We start from the raw sequence: 25,749 nt of genomic DNA, 5'->3' as shown, positions 1-25,749 counted from the left end.
ATCACAGAGACCATCTGCATGTCACTGGTACCTCCAAGAGACAAAAGGGAGAAAGTCTCAAAAGTGGAATAGATGTCCAGGCATGTTAAGAGTATATTCATGGTAGTGATAATGGGAGAGCAATACAGCAATGGTCTATGCTGCTTCTTTAGTTGCAGGAACCTGGAGATTTTGGCATCACCACATGAGCAGCCGCAGTCCATACTGGTCAGGGTCAGAACTGTCTCCTCATAGGATGTGAGGAATTGAATGTTGGGCACCCCACCACATGCCTTGGCTCTTTCCAACTTATTGTGAGTTGTTTTCATCTGGAATGAGACAAAGGAAGGGATTGAGTGAGCTGAAAGTGGCTAGAGCAGGTGTGAGACAAGTGGTAGAGTAAGTGAGTGAGTGGGCAGCATTGCGGCAATGTAGGATAAGTAGTGTAGGGGAATTGAGTGGATGAGAACGATGAGGGTAGATGTTGCATCCAATCATGGTCGACCATGAGCACTGGTGAGCGGTGTGTGCAGTAACGGAGATTGAGTGAGTGTAACATAGCAAAGACAAGACAGTTTATTTACAGTTAAACTAAAGTATAAAATTAACTCCAGAAATATCCTGTGCCTTGGATGCCACTGTGCATAGAGCCTGTGTCCTGTGGCCATGTGATAACATGCAGGTACTTGATTTATTTACATGTTGAGTTCTTAAGGGGACATTACTTCAGAGGTTTGAATTGAATTGAATTGAATTGAATTTATTGTCACGTGTACCAAGGCACAGTGAAAAGGTATTAACACATCAGTAATAAATAAGGACAGATTGAAACTCTGGTTGTTGGTTTTAGTGATCCATGTTTGTACTTTGTACCTCTGTGCACAAAAGCTTATAATTGTGCCACGACCTCGTTACAGTTCTATCCTTTACCACTTAGTTATCTTGAAAGGCATGTAGGATACCTAGATTTAGGCCTAGCAGAAGGTCTTCGTTATGCAGACAAAAGTAGATTCTGTGAGCTCCTGCACCAAAAGTAATAAAAGGTCATAATCTTGTTTGGCTGTTCATCCTATGAATCCTTGTCTTTCGTAATTTGGGTATGGATCAGAGATTAGTCCTTGCCATTTCCTGATTTGAAGATATCTGTTCAAGATAGTTTGACACAACCTGAAGCAGAAGGGCATCATAGTTTCATCAATTCTCACTGTTTCTTGCGGATAACTAAATTTAATCAAATTTTATGCAATCTTTTACCGCAATTGAAATATGCCTTCCATCAAGTTAGTTAAGTTTTCACAAAATATTTGCTACCACTTTTCAAAAGCTGATGTTAGCTGTACATATTATGTACTTTGGAGATATGTTGCCAATTGTTATTCAATGTATTTCATTAATTATCTTATTTCTTATCAGGCAGGACAAGCCAATCCAATAGTGAAGCTGTTTGTCGTGAATCTCTATGGACCAACTCATACTCTTGAACTGATGCCACCAGAGAATTTCAAGTCCAAGTAAGATTGATTTACAGTCATCCTGTATTTACAAATTTAAAAATAATAGTCACCATAGCTTTGTGCATGGGAAATCATGTCTCACGAGCTTGACTGAATTTCTTGAAGAAGTAACGAAGAGGATTGATGAAGGCCGAGTTGTTCGCTTGATCTATCTAAACTTTGGTAAGGCAGTCAATAAAGTTCCTCATGGAAGATTGGTTAGCCAGGTTAGATCACATCAAACAGAGGGAGAACTAGCTATTTGGATGTAGAACTGGCTCGAAGGTAAGAAGACAGAGGGCAGTGGTGGAGGGTTGATTTTAGTATGGAAGCCTGTGACCAGTGGTGTGCCACAAGGATTGGTGCTGGGTTCACTGCTTTTCATCATTTATTTTAATGATCTGGATGTGAATAAAGGAGGTAAGATTAATAACTTTGTAAATAACACTAAAATTGGAGGTGTAGTGGACAGCGAAAGAGATCAGAGTACAATGGGATCTTGATCAGTTGGGCCAATGAGCCAAGGACTGGCAGATGGAGTTTATTTTAGACAAATGTGAGATGTTACATTTTGGAAGGGCAAATCATTATATACTTAATGATAAGATCCTGTGGAGTGTTGCTGAAAAAAAGAGACCTTGGAGTGCAGGTTCATAGTTCCTTGAAGGTGGAGTCACAGGTAGACAGGATAGTGAAGAAGACATTTGGTATACTTGCCTTTATTGGTCAGCACATTGAGTATAGAAGTTGGGAGGTTGTGTTGTGTCTATACAGGACATTGGTGTCTATACAGGACATTGCAATTCTGGTCTTTCTGTCACAGAAAGGATATTGTGAAACTTGAAAAGGTTCATAAAAGATTTAAAAGGATGTTGCAAAGGTTGGAGATTTTGAGCTATAGGAAGAGGCTGAATAGGCTGGGGCTATTTTCCCTGGAGCACCAGAGGCTGAGGGGTGACCTCAAAAAGTTTATAAAATCATGAGGGGCATGGAGAGGGTGAACAACCAAGTCTTTTCCCCAGTGTTGGGGGGGGGGGGGGGAGTCCAAAACTAGAGGGCATAGGTTTAGAGTGAGGGGGGCAAGATTTGAAAGATACCTAAGGAGCAACATTTTCATGCAAAAGGTGGTATGGAATGAGCTGCCAGAGGAAATGGTGGAGGCTGGTACAATAACAACATTTAAATGACATCTGGATGTGTTTTTGAATAAGAAGGTTTAGAGGAATATGGGCCAAATGCTGGCAAATGGGACTAGATTAATTTAGAATATCTGGTCAACTTGGACGAGTTGGACAGAAATGTCTATTTCCATGCTGTACAGCTCTATGACTCTAATTATTACTGGTCATCTTGTTAAAGATGTAGTAGGGTACATTTGGTGTAAAATTGATGTACATATTACTTAATAGTTTGGTGATGTAGGTTTGAACCGATGGCTACCATCTAATGATCAACTCTTCTTCATTTTTCCTTACATTCTCCCCTCAGATTTTACTCTGTTGTACCCAATTCAAACACAAAGATGATAAGTCCATCTGTCAGTGTTACTTGTGATTGACTGTTAGATAGTTCACAAAACTAACCTAATTTAAACCAAATGCATTTAATTCTTTTTGCAACTTTGCAAGCAAGTACCTTGCACAAATAATGCTCATATTGATAGCTGAATTCAGTCAGTAGAAAACAAATGAAGAATTTCAAAGTACAACTCTGATCCTCTGAAATGCAATGGCTCAGTACATCTATCTGCTGCTGTGTGAATAGGTTATGATGTCTGTCTATGCGGAGAGATAATTCTGAGGCTCAGGCATCACCTTCATAATTATCCCTATTTCACTTAATGGAATAATTAACGTAGTCCTGTCCTTCTACAAACACTATAAATTCTAAACAATGTACTGCAACTTGTGTTAAGTTTTATCTTTCCAACTTACAAGCCTTGACAACTGATGGATACACTAAAGCAGGTGATCCTTCCTATCACTGCATTCAAATTGATTTAATGATCTTGTCAGTCAATCATAAGGCTACACAGGAAATTTAGCTGCCAACATTAACCTGCTCCTCAGCTTTAGGAAACAAGACAGAAGTGTGTGCTATCTGTGAGAGGCTAAAATGAAACTGAAGATCTTTCTTTAATGGCTGAATTGACTCTTGCCTTACTGTCTCAGCTCACAATTATGTTGGTGCTGAATAATGCTCCTTGGTACCATGCCTATAGGTCAGCCAAGCCAATGAGGTAAAAGTAAACAGCTCTGTACTCTACAATCTACAACTTTCCCCATTCAGTTAAATGAAGTCATAGCCTACAATTTTTTAAAATCAAAATTTCATTTCTTTCTTATTTCTTGTGTCAGTTGATTACTATTGGTTAATAAACAATCAGGTTTGTTGCTTTGATCCAAACTATCAAGCTGTGAACACTGCCCGGGCCAAAATGTCAACTGAAATTGTACCAATAATGATTAGTTCTGTTAAAATAAAGACACATAATAGTCTAATGAAAAAAGAAGCAGTGTACTACTATAAAAGAATCACAATTTTTAGAGGTGCTATCGTTCAGATTTGGTGTTAAGCTCAGGGCTCATCAACCTATTCAATTAGGTATAAAGGATCCTTGGCTCTATTTTGAAGAAGACTAGGTCAGGTTTCCTCATTGCGCTGGCCAATATCTATTACTCAAACAACATCACTAAAAACAGATTATATGATCATTATCATATTAAAGGTGTCCATAATAAACCAAATTGTAGAAAATGGATGTTCATCTATGATGCCAACACAACCAAAGTAGAGAATACGCACTGAAAAACCTCACTTGATAGTTTTTTTTTATGCAGGACTACTTCATAATTTATTTAGTTTGGGATTTTTATATAAGAATTAAGCTTGTTAAATGCATGTATAGTAACACACTTAACAATATTTATGTGTGGCTTTACTAAAGCTAATTTTTACCAACTTAGAGCTTAAATTTCTTTACAAGGGAATATTACATCACAATGGTAAAGTGGGTCAGCAATACAAAGACTGTCGTAAACTGGCTGAACAGACCTCAAAATGTTTCCATCCTTACTACCTGTGAAATTACAACTGGGGCTTGTTCTAAGGTAAGACATTTTATTCATATGAGGCATTTTCCTGAATTGTGATGTTATTAAATGTCATTAAACACAGCAATCACAGCGACTTCGAATCATCTAAGAAATGAGAAACTAATGGAAGTTAATCAAATCTGTCAATAAATTATGTTTCATCTGACAAGTAAATTGAGTTTAGCCTTATCTTTAGCAAGCTTTCTCTTATATCTGACAAAATAGTACAGAGTTAGCTGTTTGCTGCAGCCAGCAGAATTCTAAATGATGTGATCATTTGAAAATGGAGGAAGGTCCCTTTCTTTTACTAAACTGTTGTTTGAGTTAGTTCTGTATGTTAATTGAAGAGTGAATGTTCTTCATTCAACTTGAACTTAATACGACTCATTTTACTGATCCTTACTCCCAGAAACAGCCATTTCTCCGACACAAAAGGTTTTCCTGGTTCTTTTGCCTCTTGTACTTTGTGCTGGATTTCCAAAACAATTCAACAGCAGGAGAAGAGCCGTGTCTGCTTCTGTACTTGGAATATAGAGAACAATGCAGGAATAATTCTGGAATCCCGTCAGTGGTAGGAAGATTACTGGAAAAGATTCTCAGGGAGAATGTCTAAATGTATTTAGAAGCAAATGGACTTATTAGTGATAGACAGCTTGGTTTTGTGCAGGGGAAGTCATGCCTCAGTAACTTGATTAAGTTTTATAAGGAGGTTATGAAGATGATTGATGGGGAAAAGCAGTTGATGTTGTCTACATGGACTTCACTCAAGCCTTTGACAAAGTCCTCATGGCAGATTGGTACTAAAGGTGAAGTCACATGGTATCAAGGGTGAGCTGGCAAGATTGACATAGAACTGGCTAAGTCATAGGAGACAGAAGATAGCAATGGAAGAATACTTCTTCGGAATGGAGGGTTATGTCTTGTGGTGTTCTAAAAGGTCAGTACTGGGACCTCTGCTGTTCATAACCTATATAAATGATTTGGAGGAAAACATGACTGGTCTAATTAGTAAGTTTGCAGACAATAAAAAGATTGGTGGAGTTGCGGGTAGTGAGGAAGATTGTCAGAGGATACAGTAGGATATAAATCAAATGGAGGCATCGGCAGAAAAATGGCAGATGGAGTTTAATCTGGACAAATGTGAGGTGATGCATTTTGGAAGGTCAAGTACAGATGGAAATAATACAGTGAATGGCAGAACCCTTGATATGCAGAGGGATCTGGGTGTGGAGGTTTTAAGATCACTGAAGGTGTCAGTGCAGTAGATAAGGTAGATAAAAAGGCTTAAGGCATGCTTGCTTTCATTGGAAGGGGCATTGAATATAAGGATAGACAAGTTATGCTGCAGCTTTATAGAACTTTAGTAAGGCCACACTTGGAATATTGCATATAGTTCTGGCCGCCACACTACCAGAGGATGTGGATGCTTTGGAGAGGGTACAGAAAATGTTTACCAGGATGTTGCCTGGTATGGGAGATTGTAGCTATGAAGAGAGGTTGGCTAGACTGCGATTGATTTCACTGGAAGGCAGGAGGTTGAGGGGTGAGTTAATAGAAGGTTATAAGATTATGAATGGCATGGATAGAGAGAAAAAAATGAGACTTTGTACTAAGGGTCAATTACTAGAGGATACAGGTTTGAGGGGGGATATTTATAAGAGATGTGTGAGGTAAGTTTTTCATACAAAGGGTAGTGAGTGCCTGGAATGTGTTGCCAGAGGAGGTGGTGAAAGCAGACACAATAGTAGTATTCAAAAAACACCTGAATAAGAAGGAACTGGAGGGATCCGGATCCGATAAGTGAAGATAGTTTGAGTATGGAAGAGCAGAATATGGCAGCGCAGGCTTGGATGGCTGAAGGGTCTATTCTTGAGTTGTATTATTCTTTGTTCAATGTTCAGGTACAAAGAGATTTTCCTGCATTCCACCTCAATTTCCTGGGTGATTATTCACCGAGGCGAAAGTGAAGACTGTGGATGCTGGAGATCAGAGTTGAAGAGTGCGCTGTTTGACTCTGATTATTCACTGAGTACTTTAGCAGAGAGGGACACGGGTAAACGTGGTGTTATTATATCTTGTCAGTTTCAGAAGTCACACTACAGCAGGTTATAGTCTAACAGGTTTATTTGAAATGACAAGCTTTTGGAGCGCTGCTCCTTTATCAGATGACTGAAGAGAGGCACACAGGCACATAATTTATAGGCGAGAGTTCAAAAGATTCTGCAAATGGTTTGAGTGGAATATTGACAGGACAAATAATAAGTCTCTGCAGGTGATCAAAAGCATCAGATGGTGTGAGTAAAGTGTCAACAGCTGAATAGCAAGTGAAGGGATGACCTATAATCCAATTAATTGAGGCTAAGAGATAATTACAAAAATATAAAAATAAGCTGATGCTGGAAACAAATAAAATGGCTGGAATAACATGATAAATGTACGAGTCACAAGCTGAAGGTCTAACTAAAGTTACAAGTAATCCAAAACTGTGCAAACTAATTAAGGTAGAGAGATCATAACAAGTTATCAAGGTGATGGTGTCATGGATTGTAGGGACAAGGCAAATATATAAGAATAAGTAAAATAGTCAAGATTTGAACCCTCCCATCCCACTATTTGTATATACATGGTCAAAGCTTTGGGCCATACTTTAACTGACTCAACATCTGTTAATTTATATTCATTCACAATTGGACGTAATTAATGTCTGCTGATCTGTTGGGGACTGGCCTCACACAGGATTAATCTGAATAATATTAATGACAGAGAATTCTGCAACTTTGTAATGCTGTCTTAGTCCAGTATGAATGCAATGATTAAGGTTGTTGGGGATTTAGGCCTGCGTTGAGTGAATGGAGAAAGTAAAGGAAAATCTTTTCTACTAAGAATAAAGGTCCTAATTTAATACTTCTACTCACAAAAGGAAGTCCAGCTTTCCCTCATTTTAAGAAAGTTGTGGCTTTTACCATAAATCACTTTCTTTAAGGATTCAAAACAGAATGGAATTTTTGTACTCACACTAGAAAACCTCTGATACCAATTTTTGATGACTTTAAGGTCTACTAATAAAATATAAAATAGGGGAACATTAAGGACTCACCATTATACATGTTATCCATAGAAAATCTGATTTGCACAGGGTTAACATGCAACTTATTTTTTTAAAAAGTGACTTGTGTAAATTAGTTGGGAGAAAAATTGACGAGTCTAAGTTGGTGAGAGACAAACGTGTCAAGTAAAAAATTAACTCGAAGTTAAAACAAATACATAAGGTTTAGTAAAATGCATTCATTCTTCAAATATACTGAACCATGTTAACAATCTGTTCCACCAAGTATTGAAATCATGTCTCCGATAAATCATTTTCTGTTACTTCACTGCCTCTTGCTTAATTTGAGAGTTCAAGAACGTGGCTGACCTTCCTGACTCTTACACTTGCAAGAAGTGTGTCCAGCTGCAGCTCTTGTTTGTCCGCATAATGGCTCTGGAGCTGCGGATGGACACACTGTGGAGCATCTGCAATGCCGAGGAGGTCTTGGATAGCACATTTAGTGAACTGGTCACACCACAGGTTAGAATTGCTGAGGGAGACAGTGAATGGGTGACCAAAAGACAAAAAAGAGTATAAAGGCAGTGCAGGTGTCCCCTACGGTCATCTCCCTCCAAAACAGGTATACTGTTTTGGATACCGTTGGGGGAGATGGCTCACCAGGAGAGGGCAGCAATTGTCAAGATCATGGCACCGTGGCGGGCACTGCTGTTCAGAAGGGCAGGAAAAAGACTCATAGGGCCATAATCATAGGGGATTCTATTGTGATAGAAGTAGATACATGGTTCTGTGGCCAAAACTGGTTTCCCTGATGGAATATTGCCTCCCAGGTGCTCGGGTCAGGGATGTCACTGATCGGCTGCAGAGCATTCTAAAAGGGGAGGGTGAACAGTCAGTTGTCTTGGTGCATATAGGCACCAACGATATAAGTAGAAAATGAGATGAGGTCCTGAAAGGATAGAAGTTAAAGAGGAGGACCTCAAAGATAGTGATCTCAGGATTACTACCAATGCCATGTGCTAGCCAGTGTAGAAATGAAAAAAATAGGCAGGATGGCTTGAGGGATGGTGTAGGAGGGAGGGGTTCAGATTTGTTGGACATTGGGACTGGTTCTGGAGAAGGTGGGACTATTACAAAATGGATGGTGTACATCTGAACCAGACTGGAGCCAATGTCCTTGGGGGAGTTTTTGCTACTGCTGTTGGGGAAGTTTTAAACTAATATGGCAGGGGACTGGGAACCAGAAGAGAAAACAAGTAGGCAGCCAAATGGAAACTGGAGAAGTAAGAATCATGAAGATAGCATTAATAAGGGGAAGAGAGCAGATGAACACAAAAGAACTGGTGACCTGAAATGCATTTACTTTAATGCAAAGAGTATCGTGTGTAAGGTTGGATTGGTGCCTGGGTGTATGACGTTATTGTAATCACAGAGACTTGGTTGAAGGACGGGCATGTTCCAGGATATAGACGCTTCAGACAGGACAGGGAGGGAAGTAAGAGGGGGGAGTGGAGTTGCATTGCTGGTCAGGAATGATATCATGGCTGTGCTAAAGGAGGACACTATGGTGGTCTTGACTAGTGAGGCATTATGGGTGGAGTTCAGAAATAAGAAGGGTACATTGTTGGGGCTGTATTACAGGCCGGTAAAAATGAGGACTGCAGATGCTGGAAACCTGAGTCTGAATTAGAGTGGTGCTGGAAAAGCACAGTAGGTCAGGCAGCATCCAAGGAGCAAAAACCCTTCGTCAGGAATAGAGGTAGGAAGCCTGAAGGGTGGAGAGATAAATGAGAGAGGGTGGAGGGAGGGGGGGTAGAAAGTAGCATAGAGTACAATAGGTGAATGGGGGTGGGGATGGAGGTGAATGGTCAGAGAGGAGGGTGGGGGAAAGTAGCAAAGAGTACAATGGGTGAATGGGGGGGGTGGGGATGAAGGTGATCAGTCAGAGAGGAGGGTGGAATGGTGAGGTGGAAAGGATGATAGGCAGGTAGGACAGGTCATGGGGACGGTGCTAGCTGGAAGGTTAGCCAGCAGAGTTTGGAACCAAACAGGACTTACCCCAGTTCCAAACTTCCAGCTAGCACCCCATGACCTATCCTACCTGCCTATCTTCCTTTCCACTTATCCACTCCACCCTCCTCTCTGACCTATCACCTTCATCCCCACCCCCCATTCACCCATTGTACTCTATGCTACTTTCTCCCCTCCCACCCCCCTCTCATTTATCTCTCCACCATGCAGGCTTTCTGCCTCTATTCCTGATGAAAGGTTTTTGCCCAAAACGTCGATTTTTCTGCTCCTTGGATGCTATATTACAGTTGAAACTTTATTGCTGGAACAGCACAGCAGGTCAGGCAGCATCCAGGGAACAGGAGATTCGACGTTTCGGGCACAGGCCCTTCTTCAGGAATGAGCAGAGAGTGTTCAGCAGGAGGAGATAAAAGGTAGGGAGGAGGGACTTGGAGGAGGGGCGTTGGAAATGTGATAGGTGGAAAGAGGTCAAGGTGAGGGTGATAGGTCGGAGTAGGATGGAGGCGGAGAGGTCAAGAAGAAGACTGCAGGTCAGGAAGGCGGTGCCGGGCTGGAGGGATTCGGCTGAGACAAGGTGGGGGGAGGGGGGATGAAGAAACTGGTGAAGTCCAAGTTCATCCCCTGTGGTTGGAGGGTTCCCAGTCGGAAGATAAGACGCTCCTCCTCCGACCGTCGCGTTGTTGTGGTTTGGCGGTGGATGAGTCCAATGACCTGCATATCCTCAGTGGAGTGGGAGGGGGAGTTGAAATGCTGTGCTACAGGGTGGTTGGGTTGGTTCGTCCGGGTGGCCCAGAGGTGCTCTCTGAATCGCTCCGCAAGTAGGCGGCCTGTCTCCCTAATATAGAGGAGGCCACACCGGCTGCAGCGGATGCAGTAGATGATGTGGGTGGAGGTGCAGGTGAATCTGTGGCGGATATGGAAGTTTCCTTTGGGGCCTTGGAGAGAAGTGAGGGGGGAGGTGTGGGCGCAAGTGTTGCACCTCCTGCGGTTGCAAGGGAAGGTGCCGGGAGTGGAGGTTGGGTCGGTGGGGGGTGTGGATCTGACAAGGGAGTCGCGGAGGGAGTGGTCTCTACGGAAAGCTGATAGGGGAGGGGAGGGAAATATATCCTTGGTGCTGGGGTCTGTTTGGAGGTGGCGGAAGTGACGGCGGATGATGCGCTGTACATGGAGATTGGTGGGGTGGTAGGTGAGGACCAGTGGGGTTCTGTCCTGGTGGCGGTTGGAGGGGCGGGGCTCAAGGGCGGAGGAGCGGGAAGTGGAGGAGATGCGGTGGAGGGCACCGTCGACCACGTCGGGGGGGAAATTGCGGTCCTTGAAGAAGGAGGCCATCTGTGTTGTACGTATTTTGAACTGGTCCTCCTGGGAGCAGATCGGCGGAGACGAAGGAATTGGGAAATTGCTATATTATAGGCCTTCAAACAGTGAGCGTGAGGTAGAAGAACAAGTAGGTAAACAGATTATGGAAAGATGTAGAGGCAATAGGGTAGTGGTGATGGGAGATTTTAATTTTCCGAACATTGATTGCGATACACTTAGCGTCAGAGGTCTGGACAGGGTAGAATTTGAAAGAAGCATCCAGGAGAGTTTTCTAGAGCAGTATGTCAATAGTCCGACAAGGGAAGGGGCCATATTGGACCTGGTATTGGAGAATGAACCAAGTTGCGGTGGGGGATTTCTTCATTTAGGCAAGTCTAATTCTTGAGCAAATTATACAATGAACGGAAGAGCCTTGGGAAAAGTTGATGGGCAGAGAGATCTGGGAGTGCAGGTCCATTGTACCCTGAAGGTTGCTGCACAGGTGGGTAGAGTGGTCAAGAAGGCATATGGTATGCTTGCCTTCATTGGATGGGGTATTGACTATAAGAGCTGGCAAGTCATGTTAAAATTGTACAAGAATTTGGTTCGGTCACATTTAGAATATTATGTACAGTTCTAGTTGCCACATTACCAAAAGGATGTGGACGCTTTGGAGAGGGTGCAGAGAAAGTTTGAGGATGTTGCCTGGCATGGAAAGTGCTAGCTATGAAGAGAGGTTGAGTAGGTTAGGTTTATTTTCATTAGAAAAAAGGAGATTGAGGGGGGACCTGATTGAGGTTTACAAAATCATGAAGGCTATAGACAGGGTGGATCGATACAAGCTTTTTCCCAGGGTGAAGGATTCAATAATAAGAGGTTACGCTTTCAAGGTGAGAGGTGGAATGTTTAAGGGGATGCATGCAGCAAGTACTTTACAAGAGGGTGGTGGGTGTCTGGAACGCATTGCCAGCAGAGGTGGTAGAGCCAGGCACGGTAGATTCATTTAAGAGGATTTGAGCTACAGAGAGAGGCTGAACAGGCTGGGGCTGTTTTCCCTGGAGTGTCGGAGGCTGAGGGGTGACCTTATAGAGGTCTACAAAATTATGAGGGGCATGGATAGCATAAATAGGCAAAGTCTTTTCCCTGGTGTCGGGGAGTCCAGAACGAGAGGGCATAGGTTTAGGGCAAGAGGGGAAAGATATAAAAGAGACCTCGGGCAACTTTTTCACGCAGAGGGTGGTACGTGTATGGAATGAGCTGCCGGAGGAAATGGTGGAGGCTGGTACAATTGCAACATTTAAGAGGCATTTGGATGGGTATATGAATAGGAAAGATTTGGAGGGATATGGGCTGGGTGCTGGCAGGTGGGACCAGATTGGGTTGGGATATCTGGTCAACATGGATGGGTTGGACCGAAGGGTCTGTTTCCATGCTGTACATCTCTATGACTCTATGCATCTGGACAGATGCATGAGTAGGTGGGGACCAGAGGGATACAGATGCGTAGGAATTGGGCAACAGGTTTAGATGGTAGATTTGGATCAGCTCAGGCTTGGAGTGCCGAAGGGCCTGTTCCTGGGCTGTAAATTTTCTTTGGTCTTTTTTTTTTGCATTTTTGTTTGATTTTCTTCCTCTGCCTGAACTAACACCTGTAGCATCAAGGATGGAGATAGGTTTCACTCCTAAAACACTGCTGATATTACTTATGCTCACCTGCCAAGTGGCACCCTCTGCTTCCCATTCTTTCAAATTGCTGGCAGTCACTGTTCAGTACTTCCGTACTCAATTTGATTCAGACTATGGATGCAATAGTTTTTTTTCCTGTTTGATTTTCAGATGTCATGGTCTCATGGACCCATTGTTCACATTAAAACTGGATTCTTGATCTTGGCTAGCACCAAATTGTTAGTGAAACCCATGAGACAGTGTTGAAATGCAGTGTACAAAGCCTAACAATTTTTTCAAATTGTTAATGTACAATATTCTTATAGATTATGTATGGTTACCCATATTGTTCCTCCTTTCTAGTTTAAATAGAAGTACAGACAATGCACACGTTACCTTTATTTCAAGACTCAGAGACTGATATGTTAAGAAATTCTTCCAGATGAATAATTAATTGTGTTTTGTTTCATTTTCATTCTGTTTCTTTTCTGTGGCTATTTTAGAAACATGAGACAGTGTCTGAACTCTGGCTTTCTAAACAGGTAAGAAAATATATCGGTTAAAATGGATTCATTTTAAAACCATAATTAATGTTAATTAAATTGATCACCTTGATGTACAAATTATAATATGACCAGAAATGTGATTAAGGAGAGGGGCACCATTGAAATAAAAGCAGTGAATTCTTGAAATACTACATATTTCAATACTACAACTCATACTACATATGTAGACAGAGACACAAATATTCATTAGGAAGGACAATTTTAGAGAGGCAACAGATTTTATGCACGTGCAGATGGAATGAAAGTGTGAAATTGTAAAAGAGCAAAAAAGGAGGGGAGGCAATGTCCTAGTGGTATTATCACTGGACTGTTAATCCGGAGACAAAACGTGTGGCACTGGAAAAGCACAGCAAATCAAGCAGCATCCAAGGAGCAGGACAGTTGATGTTTCGGCATAAGCCTTTCATAATGTTCTGAGGACCCAGGTTCAAATCCTGCCATGGCAGATGGTTGAATTTAAATTCGATAAATATCTGGAATTATGAATCTAATGATGACCATGTGTCAATTGTTGGAAAAACCCATCTGGTTCACTAATGTCCTTCAGGGAAGGAAACTGCCATCCTTACCTAGTCTAACCTACATGTGACTCCAGATCCACAGTAATGTGGTTGACTCTTAATTGCCTCTGGAAAATTAGGGATGAACAATAAATGCTAACTAGCCAATGATGCCCTCATCATGTGAATGAATTAAAGAAAACAAATGTCTGTGATTGGGTGGACATTTGGAGAGATTAAATGAAAGGACATAGAATACTATCAGGCAAATGGCAATGGGACAAGTTAAGGAATTAGTGATGAATTCAGAAGAGGATTAAGTAGCAAACAACCAAATCATAAGAAATTGCTGCTATCCAATGATAAAGCCACTGAATGTTGAAAAGTGATGGTTAGATTCTCTATTTCTGGAGATTGCCATTAACTGGCACTTGTGTGCTACAAGTATTGCTTGCCACTTGTCACCTCAAACCTGGATATTATGCATCTGCATTTGGACATATACTGGTTTGGTATCTGAGGATTTGCAAATGGTGCTGAATACGACAGAGATTATGATTTGATAATATTGAACTCAGTATTGAATCTAGAAGGATAAAAAGTACTTGATTGAAAGGTGGGTGCTGTTTCTCAAGCTTATGTTCAGCTTCATTGAAACAGTGTAGGAAGCTGACAGCAGAAATGTCCAAGTGGGAGTTGAGTTGTTTGAATTAAAATGGCAAATAATTAGAAGCACTGGGCGACTCAAAGTTAGTTATATTCTGATTTTTCAAAAAAAATTATTTCATATTATGAGGATGTCATTGGCAAGACATCATTTATGCCCAACTTCAGTTGTCTCTGGTCACTATGATCTGCCTTCTTGAACTGCTGCAGTTCATGTAGTGAGGCTGTACAGAAACAAAGTTGTTAAGAAAGATTCCATGATTTTGACCCATCCACGATGAAGAAGTGGTAATATATTTCCATGTCAGAATGGTGATTGGCGTGGGGGAAAACTTGCAGTTGATACTCCTATTTATTGCTGGCCTCATCTTTCTAGGCAGTAGAGGCAGCACATTTAAAGATGTTGTTGAAGGAGACTTGGTGAGTTGCTGTAATGCATGTCATTGTTAGTACACATTGCTGCCATTGTGCATTGGCAATGGCAGGACTGAATGTTGAAGAGAGTGCCAATCAAGTGGGCTGCTTTATCCTGGCTGATGTCAGGCCTCTTGAGTATTGTAAGAATTGCACTCATCCCAGGTAAGTGAAGAGTATTCCACTCTGTTCTTGACTTGTGCATCTGAGTGTTGGATAGGCTTTCAAGAGTTAGGAGGTGAATTACTCACCCCAAAATTCCTAGCTTCTGACCTACTTCTACAGCCACAGTATTTATTTGGCAATTCCAGTCAGTTTCTGATCAGTCAGTCGTATGCCTCAGGATGTTGGTAGTGTAGGATTCAGCAATGTAAAGCCACTGAATGTTGAAGAGTGATGATTAGATTCTCTCTCTGAAAATGGCTATTGGCTGGCACATGTGTGCTGCAAGTGTTGCTTGCCACCTGTCAGCACAAAGTTGGATATTATGCAGGTCTTTCTGCATTTGGACATGTTCTGGTTCGATATCTGAGGATTTGCAAATGGTGCTGAATATTTATGCAATATCAGGAAATTACCATACGTCTGACCTTATGATGGAAGGCAAGTCATTGACGAAGCTACTGTAAATGATTGTGCCCAGGACACTACCCTAAGGGTCTCTTGGAGACTTGTCCTAGGATTGAGATGATTGACCTCCAGAATCTCAACTATTTTCTTTTCTGTTCAGTATGATTCCAACCAAAAACAGAGATTTCCCCAATTCCCATTGACTCCAATGCTGCCAGAGCTCCTTGATGCTACACTTGGTCTAATGCAGTCTTGAAGTCAAGAATAATCATTCTCACCTGACATTGGGAATTCAGCTCTATTGTCCAAGATTATAATGAGATAAAGAGCTAAGTAGGTCTGGTGGAACCCAATCTGACTATCAGTGAGCAGGTTCTTGTGGAGCAAATGCTACTGATTGCCTGTCAATGACACATTCTATTTTGTGAATGATCAAGAGTTGCCTGATGGGGTAATAAATGATAAGGTTGCATTTCTCCTGATTTTCATGGATAAGACATATTTGAGCAATTGTGAACATTGCCTGCTACTAACAAGTTGCAGTTACACTGGTACATCTTGCAGTTACACTGGTGCATCTTGCTGAAAGGTTATCAGACCTGACAAAGTTTGCAGTGTCCAATGCAATTTCTTGAAATCTTGAGTTGAATGGGTGGAAAATGGACATTTGTGATTTTTTAATGCCAGAGGATGATGCACACAGCATTTCTGGCTGAAGATTGTTGCAAACGCTTCATCCTTGTTTTCTGTATTGATATATGGGATGGGGCTATCCAGAGGTAGGGGAAGGGGTGTCTTGGATCCAGAACTGGAGCAGGAATATTGGGTCTGGAACAGGGAAAGAAGTGGGTCAGGTCTGAGTAGGTGAAGAAGAGGTCAGATTTGAATGATTGCGGGAAGGGTAAAGATTTGTTCTAGTGGCAGGATCTAGAGAAGTGGAATACAGTGGGAGTTGTGTCTGAAATAGGGGAAGAGCAGGTCTTGTGTCAGGATGAATGGGGCTGTCGGGTCAAGGTCTGGGAGGGTGTAATGAATATGAGGAGGTCTTTTCTGGTGGAGAAGAGGCCTGGTAGAGGAAGGTGGTATGGTCAGTGTGATAGTTACTCAGGAGTCAAACAAGGTATTTATTCATCTAGCTTTTCCTGAATAACTATTTACTAAATTGAAACTCCTGACCAAAGTGGAAAGTTTTGCTAGCAAACATGGACCATCAAAGCCACGGTACTGTGTGTTCCTATTGAACTCAGCAGAATGGTCACTACCAGTATGAGGTTTGTAACTTTGTCCACACTAGACATCTTAAAGCCATTTGTGACAAGACACTAATCACACCGTGGTAGTATAATATCCCTGTTTTTATTATCATCATAATTTTCCAACTGGTCTATAATTAACAGAGACAACCCTGGTAAATATAGACCAGTGAGCCTTACTTTGTGGTTAAAGTGTTGAAAAGGATTATAAAAGATAGGATTTCTCATCATCTATAAAGAAATAAATTGATTAGGGATTGTAAACACAGTTTTGTGAAGTGTAGGTCGTGCCTCACAAATCTTATTGAGTTATTTGGGAAGGTAACCAAACAAGTGGATGAGGGTAAAGCGGTTGATATGATGCATTTGGATTTCAGTAAGACGTTTGATCAGGTTCCCCCAGTAAGTTATTGCACAAAATACAGAGGCATGGGATTGAGGATGATTTAGTAGTTTGGATCAGAAATTGGAAAGCTTAAAGAAGGCAGAGGGTGGTGGTTGATGGGAAATGTTCATTCTGGAGTTCAGTTCCTAGTGGTCTACTGCAAGGATCTGTTTTGGAGCCACTGCTGCTTGTCATGATTTGCACGAGGGTGTAGAAGGATGGGTTAGTAAATTTGCTGATGACATGAGGGTTGGTGGAGTTTTGGACAGTGCTGAAGGATGTTGTAGGTTACAGAGAGACATAGATAGGCTAAAGAGTCATAGAGTCATTGAGATGTACAGCATGGAAACAGACCCTTCGGTCCAACCCATCTGTGCCAACTAGATATCCCAACCCAATCTAGTCCCACCTACCAGCACCCAGCCCATATCCCTCCAAACCCTTCCTATTCATATACCCATCCAAATGCCTCTTAAATGTTGCAATTGTACCAGCCTCCACCACTTCCTCCGTCAGCTCATTCCATCCACGCACCACTCTCTGGGTGAAAAAGTTGCCCCTTTGGTCCCTTTTATATATCAATCCCCTCTCACCCTAAACCTATGCCCTCAAGTTCTGGATTCCCCCACCCCAGGGAAAAGACTTTGTCTATTTATCCTATCCATGCCCCTCATAATTTTGTAAACCTCTATAAGGTCACCCCTTAGCCTCCGACACTCCAGGGAAAACAGCTACAGCCTGTTCAACCTCTCCCCATAGCTCAAATCCTCCAACCCTGGCTATATCTTTGTAAACCTTTTCTGAACCCTTTCAAACTTCACATCTTTCCGATAGGAAAGAGACCAGAATTGCACGCAATATTCAAACAGTGGCCTAACCAATGTCCTGTATAGCTGCAACATGACATCCCAACATGACGTACTCATACTCTGACCAATAAAAGAAAGCATACCAAAGACCATCTTCACTAACCTATCTACCTGCAACTCCATTCTCAAGGAGCTATGAACCTGCACTCCAAGGTCTCCTTGTTCAGCAACACTCTTGAGGATCTTACCATTAAGTGTATAAGTCCTGCAAAGATTTGCTTTCCCAAAATGCAGCACCTCACACTTATCTGAATTAAACTCCATCTGCCACTTCTTGGTCCTTGGCCCATCTGATCAAGATCCTGTTGTAATCTGAGGTAACCTTCTTCGCTGTCAACTACACCTCCAATTTTGATGTCATCTGCAAACTTACTAACTGTACCTGTTATGCTTGCATCCAAATCATTTATGTAAATGATGAGATGATTCACTTTGGAAGGAGTAACAGGAATACAGAGTATTGGGCTAATGGTAAGATTCTTGGTAGTATGGATGAGTAGACATAGATTCCTGAAAGTTATCACCCAAGTTGATAGGGTTGTTCAGAAGGCATACGATGTGTTCGCTTTTATTAGTAGAGGGATTGCTTTTCGGAGTCATGAGCTCATGTTGCAGCTGTACAAACTCTGTTGCGGCCGCACTTGGAGTATTGTACACAGTTCTGTTCGCTGCATTGTAGGAAGGATGTGGAAGCATCGGAAAGGGTGCAGAGGAGATTTACCATGATGCTGCCTAATGTGGAAGGAAGTTCTTATGAGGAAAGACTGAGGGGCTTGAGACTGTTTTCATTAGAGAGCAGAAGGTTGAGAGGTAAATTAATGGAGATATATAAGGTGATCAGAGGATTATATAGGGTGGACAGTGAGAACCTTTTTCCTCGAATGGTGATGGCTAGCACAATGGGACATAGCTTTAATTAAGGGCTGATAGGTATAGGACTGATGTCAGAGGTAGTTTCTTTAATCAGAGAGTAGTAAGGGCGTTGCAACAGTAGTAGATTCACCAATTTTAAGGGCATTAAAATAGTTATTGAATAAACATATGGATGATAATGGAATAGTGTAGGTTAGATGGACATCAGATTGGTTTCACAGGTCCAAGAAACATCAAGAGCCAAAGAGCCTGTACTGCGCTGGAATGTTCTATGTTGTATGTTCTAGTTGTGATGGCAGAAGTTGACACGTTTGCACCAAAGTCAAAGTTGATGCACCCTGCATTTTTCGCATGTTATTTTATGTCTATTTTGAATCTCATTCCTCACCAGTGTATTGAATTTGAACCTATATGAAAAGGAATTGTAGGTTGCTTTGTGGGCAGTTTACTAAGAACTAAAAAAAATAACACAAACAACACACTGGACACACACATCAGTATCCCTATGCTGAATGAATCATGCCCACGAGCTTTTTACACAGTTGCAAGTGAGGAAACAGTTGACCACATGACATAAACTGTTACGTGTACATATACAACAAGTACGGTTTACTTTTTTTAACACTATTTTCTCTGTCAGTCAGATGAGAATTTATCTAAGTGGTCTGGATCTCAACAACTTGCAGTCTGTCTAAAATAATTTGATCATGTAATTGTTGGATGTAAAAACACAACAGTAGATCAGCTTTTTGCATAGAATGGAACATAAAGTTGAGCAACCTCTGAACTGGATGGCTCAATTCCATCTAGTGATAAAAGACCCATGTCTTTGTCTTCAATCAAACTAGTTTGTAGTTTATCCCTTTCAAACTTCTGATTTTATTCATTTTTAAAGTCCATGAAATATTCTGAAGTTTCTTTCTGTGTACGTCCAGGTATGGGTAAAGCCACAAGCTTTTGAACTATTTCCACATCTTGGATATTATACAAAGATCAAACATTTGTAGATCTCTTGTGTAGAACCAAATAAGAATTGGAAATGAGCAGCCAAATCTGTAGGATGTATATGTTTGAATCCTGAGAAGTAAATCAAATAGTTAATATTGTGCCATCTTTATAAAAACAGTATTCTCCACACATAATTCTCAAGCAGAGCGTCAACAACATAAACATAAATAAAATTATTCTAATGCCTAATGTAACACAGTGACATCATATATCTTGCATTATGCAGGGAGTTGAGCAAAATGTGATATTACACAAAGGAACATTCCATTTAACACTTTACAACAAGTTAATTGATCTATTTTCCAAAAAGAAACAATGCTTCATCTGGAAGTTATTTAATAGGATTTTAGTTTTTGCACTTAAACAACTTGTACAAAAATCTATTGCTGAATTAGAAGTTATTTCTTTATTTTGTGTTTGTCAATGTATTTTCTAAAACATACCAGGGCCATGAAAAGAAAGCAAAACATTGTGAATGCTGGAAATCTGAAACTGAAGCTGAAAATGCAAGAAGGTGTCAGCACCTGTAGAGAAAGAAACCAATTAACCATTTCAGATTTGTGGTCATACAACAGAACTGGAAGAAATTAAGATTTAACAGATGTTAAGCAAAAATAGGTAAAAGAAAGGGACAGGTAGAGGGAAGAGGTTTAAAAATAGGGGAAATCAATGATGGTGGCAATGTAGCAGGGAGTTGATGATTAAAGGAATGATTGTGCAAGGTTAAGGTATAGGTAACGAGTGAAATAAAGAAATGAAGATGTATGGAGAGAGCATTGCAGAACTATGGCAGTAGTTAACATAGAACATGACAGCGCAGTACAGGCTCTTCGGCCCTCGATGTTGCCCTGCCCTGTCATACTAATCTGAAGCCCATCCCCAACACTATTCCATGTACCTCCATATGCCTGTCCAATGACGACTTAAATGCACTTAAACTTGGCGAATCTACTACCGTTGCAGGCAAAGCATTCCAAATCCTTACTACTCTCCGAGTAAAGAAACTACCTCTGACATCTGTCTTATACCTATCTCCTCTCACTTTAAAGTTGTGTCCCCTTGTGTTTGCCATCCCAATACTGTCCACCCTATTTAACCTTCTGATTATCTTGTATGTCTCTATTAAGTCACCTCTCAACCTTATTCTCTCTAACGAGAACAGCCTCCAGGCCCTCAGCCTTTCCTCGTAAGACATTCCTTCCATACCAGGCAACATCCTAGTAAATCTCCTCCGCACCCTTTCCAAAGCTTCCACATCCTTCTTATAATGCGGTGACCAGAACTGTACACAATACTCCAAGTGTGGCTGTACCAGAGCTTTGTACAGCTGCAGCATAACCTCCTGGTTCTGGAACTCAATCCCTCTATCAATAAAGGCCAAAACACTGTATGCCTTCTTAACAACCCTGTCAATATGGGTGGCAACTTTCAGAGATCTATGTACATGGACACCGAGATCTCTCTGCTCATCTGCACTCCCAAGAATCTTACCATTAGCCCAGTACTTTGCATTCCGATTACTCCGTCCAAAGTGTATTACCTCACACTTGTCCTCACACTTAAACTTCATTTGCCACCTCTCAGCCCAGCTCTGCATACTATCTATGTCTCTCTGCAACCTACTACATCATTCGTCACTATCCACAATTCCACCGACCTTAGTGTCATCCGCAAATTTACTAACCCACCCTTCTAAGCCCTCATTCAGGTCATTTATAAAAATGACGAACAGCAGTGGACCCTTGCGGTATGCCACTAGTAACTGGACACCAAGATGAACATGTTCCATCAGCTACAACCCTCTGTTTTCTTTCAGCAAGCCAATTACTGATCCAAACTGCTATGTTTCCCATAAACCCATTCCTCCGCATTTTGTATAATAGCCTGCTGTGGGGAACCTTATCGAACGCCTTGCTGAAATCCATATACACCACATCAATCAGTTTACTCTCATCTACCTGTTTGGTCACTTTGTCAAAAAACTCAATAAGATTCGTTAGGCATGACCTACCCTTCACAAAACCGTGCTGACTGTCCCTGATCAGATTATTCTTTTCCAGATTGTTATAAATCCTATCTCTTATAACCTTTTCCAACACTTTATCAACAACTGAAGTGAGACTCACTGGTCTGTAATTACCAGGGTTGTCTCTACTACCCTTTTTGAACATTTGCTATCCTCCAGTCCTCAGGCACTATTCCTGTAGATCATGATGATTTGAAGATCAATGCCAAAGGCTCGGCAATCTCTTCCCTTGCTTCCCAGAGGATCCTAGGATAGATCCCATCCGACCCAGGGGACCCACACTCTGCAGTATTTCTAATGCCTCTTCCTTGTGAACCTCAATCTCTTCTAGTTTAGATGCAAGTATCTCTGTATCTTCCTCGCCAACATTTTCATTTTCTATAGTGAAGACTGTCGAAAAATATTTATTTAGTGCTTCCCCTATCTCCTCTGACTCCACACACAACTTCCCACTATTATCCTTGATTGGCCCTAATTTAAAGCTCGTCATTCTTTTATTCCTGACATACCTATGGAAAGCCTTAGGGTTAACCCTGATCCTATCCGCCAACAACTTCTCATGTCTCCTCCTGGCTCTTCTGAGCTCTCTTTTTAGGTCTTTCCTAACTTCCTTGTAATCCTCAAGCGCCCTAACTGAGTTTTCACATTTTGTCCTAACATAAGCCACCTTTTTCTTCTTGACCAGGGATTCCACTTCCTTAGTAAACCATGGCTCACGGGTTCTATATCTTCCTCCCTGCCTGACAGGTACATACTTATCTAGGACACACAGGAGGTTTTCCTTGAATAAGCTCCACATTTTTAATGTGCTCACCCTTCCCCATTCTACGCTTCCTAAATCTTTCCTAATTGCATCGTAATTTCCCTTCCCCCAGCTGTAACTCTTGCTCAGTGGAGTACACCTATCCCTTTCCATCACTAAAGTAAACCTGACAGAATTGTGATCGCTGTCTCCAAAGTGCTCACCTACTTCCAAATCTAACACATGGCCCGGCTCATTACCCAGTACTAAATCTAAAGTGGCTTCGCCCCTTGTAGGCCTGTCTACATACTGTGTCAGGAAGCCCTCCTGCACACACTGGACAAAAACTGACCCATCTATAGTACTCGTACTATAGTAATCCCAGTCAATATTTGGATAGTTGAAGTCCCCCATGACAACTACCCTGCCTCTCTCACTCCTATCAAGAATCATCTTTGCTATCCTTTCCTCGACATCTCTGGGACTATTCGGAGGCCTAGAGAAAACTCCCAGCATGGTGACTTCTCCTTTCCTGTTTCTAACTTCAGCTCATACTACCTCAGTTAACGAGTCCCCAAACATCCTTTCTACGACTGTAATATTGTCACTGATCAACAATACCACACTTTCCCCTCTTTTACCATCTTCTGTGTTCTTACTGAAACATCTGAATCCCAAAACCTGCAACAGCCATTCCTGTCCCTGCTCTATCCATGTCTCTGTAATGGCCACAACATCGAAGTCCCAGGTACCAACCCACACTGCCAGTTCATCCACTTTATTTCGGATGCTCCTCTCGTTGAAGTGCACACACTACAAACCAGGTTATCACTTGCCAGTGTCAGATACTTTATTTTGGAACTCCCGACTCTCATCCTCTTCTGTACCTGTCCTACAATTTTGGTTCCCATCCCCCTGCTGTATTAGTTTAAATCCACCTTAATAGCTTTAGCAAATTCCCCACCCAGGGTATTAGTACCCCTCTGGTTTAGATGAAGACCATCCTGCTTGTAGAGGTCCCACCTACCCCAGAAAGAGCTCCAATTATCCAAAAACCCGAAACCCTCCCTCCTGCACAATCCCTGTAGCCACGTGTTCAACTCCTTTGTCTCCCTATTCCTCACCTCATGCAACCACGCAAATATAAACTTACCCTTCCCAGAAGTCCTTTGCTCGCTCCGCCCTCGCTGGCCTGAAGGTAAGAAGTTTAAATATATTTACCGGCCTTCCTGACAATCACCTCGCACCAACATCATCTCCTCCCGGCTCCCGCCTCTCGCTGCTTCGAACTATGAACAGCATGATTGTCCAAAATAAATGTGAACAATGACCTGAAAATGTGAACTTGATGGTGAGCCCAGGAGACTAAAATGCCTATTTGAAAGATGAGTCATTGTTCCTGAAGATTCCCATGTTTCTTTAGAATGAAGGTTTGCTGCCTCTGAACATTGTGGATGATTGATTTGAAAGAATGGTTTGAAAAGGAAATGGGTGGAGAATTGAAGGAATTAAGCTTGCAAGATTATGGGAACAGAATGGAAAAATTTGACTAATCAGATGGATCTATGGAAAGCCAATATGGACTCGATGGGCCAACTGGTTTTCTTCTGCACAGTGAATGACTTTATGATTTTGTTGTAACCTGGTCTTCAATAGCAACTGTGAGGGAGGGCACCAAGCAGAGGAACTTAAGCAGATGAGTGATCCTCTCAGAAGGAAGAGAGTTTTGTCTGACAGGTAAAGCCCTCATGAAGAGAGGAAGAGACAAAAATAGGCACAGGTCCCCATTGTATGATCTCTTGACACTATGAAGGCAGAAAGAGGTATGTCTGGTCAGATGGTCAGATGATCCATTGGCCAAAGAGTTGGAAACTGGACAGAGTCAGAAGACCAGCAATTGAAGACTGGTTTTGAGATTATAGCATCTCGGAACCTGAGCACAAGGAAGTATACAGCATTTGGGATGGAAAACTATGTATGAAAACCATCCAGAAATATTGGGAAATGGTATGGATATTCAAAGAAATTCATGGTGGATCTTTGAGACAAGTTTCTGAGTACCAATAATATGATACAGCTACAGTAGAAGCTTTCTGAGTACAATCAAGCCAAAGAAGAGGACCTGGCCCTTGAAGCTGTGAAAGTTGTGCAATCCCATCATCCTCCCAGACCCCTCCTTCAAGTCAATTAGGGACAGGAAGTTGTTGAAATGCCTAGCAGAGGCAATGAGGGCTGGGAACATCCAGTCAGCATTGAGGAAGCTTACTAGTGAAAAAAAAACAGTAAAACAGACTTATGACAAAAGTGGGTGGCACAGTGGCACAGTGGTTAGCACTGCTGCCTCACAGTGCCGGAGACCCGGGTTCAATTCCCGCCTTAGGCGACTGTGTGGAGTTTGCACGTTCTCCCCGTGTCTGCGTGGGTTTCCTCCGGGTGCTCTGGTTTCCTCCCACAGGCCAAAGATGTGCAGGTCAGGTGAATTGGCCATGCTAAATTGCCCGTAGTGTTAGATAAGGGGTAAATGTAGGGGTATGGGTGGGTTGCGCTTCGGCGGGTCGGTGTGCACTTGTTGGGCCGAAGGGCCTGTTTCCACACTGTAATGTAATCTAATAACCATCCAGTAAAAATAACTATCTGCAAAAATCTTTGGAGGGGGTTTCATCTGTTGGTCACCAAGTCCATACACCTCCCTGATAGCCCTCGTAAGAAGGAAAGATGGAAAACTGAAGATCTACGTCAATTAACAGCACTCAATGCAAAGACTCAAAAGAATGGATTTTAATGCTTCATCTGGAAAGTATTTAATCGAATTATTCTTTTTGCACTGAAACAATTCATGTACATAAAATCTATTGGTTATTTCTTACTCTCTACCTAGGATTAAGCAAGTGTTAGAAGTTTTCAAATTATTTCTGTAGTCTTGATTTACTCACTTCTAACCAGCTACCCATCATTGAACAAAGCATTCAAACATATGTTATGGACCAAACCCAACCCCCTCAAAAGATATTCAGAGGATAGCCTAGACCCTAATGTTTTCTTATTTTAAAGATAAATGTAAGGCACTGCATTCCAGATGTAATTGAACAGGTGAAACTACTCAACTTTAAGCAAAACATACTCTATTTTTATATTACGTTTAAATCACAGACATAATGAAAAGAAAAGAATTGACTTAACTGTAACTCTCTCAAACTGCTAAACAAAATTATATTTCTATGAATTAACTGTTCCAATATAGCAACATCCCATAAACACACCCTTGGCAAAGG

The 25,749-nt window shown here is 41.7% G+C and overlaps 1 protein-coding gene across 2 annotated transcripts in view; it reads left to right on the top strand.

Annotated features, from left to right (window-relative positions):
* Nucleotides 1-25,749, top strand: part of dpp10 (dipeptidyl-peptidase 10 (non-functional)) — a 1,734,026-nt gene that overhangs the window by 1,577,061 nt on the left and 131,216 nt on the right. For both annotated transcript variants that reach the window (XM_087989191.1, XM_087989192.1), the window contains exons 10-12: nucleotides 1,393-1,490; nucleotides 4,459-4,582; nucleotides 13,109-13,147. In XM_087989191.1, the coding sequence (XP_087845317.1) occupies nucleotides 1,393-1,490; nucleotides 4,459-4,582; nucleotides 13,109-13,147 (261 nt within the window). The remainder of the gene's footprint in view (nucleotides 1-1,392; nucleotides 1,491-4,458; nucleotides 4,583-13,108; nucleotides 13,148-25,749) is intronic.

The sequence above is a fragment of the Chiloscyllium plagiosum genome, unplaced genomic scaffold (assembly GCF_037043375.1).
Source record: "Chiloscyllium plagiosum isolate Xiang-an unplaced genomic scaffold, Cpla_swu_hap1 HiC_scaffold_7, whole genome shotgun sequence".
Taxonomy (NCBI): Eukaryota; Metazoa; Chordata; class Chondrichthyes; order Orectolobiformes; family Hemiscylliidae; genus Chiloscyllium; species Chiloscyllium plagiosum.
This window is presented reverse-complemented; position numbering and strand designations above follow the sequence as displayed.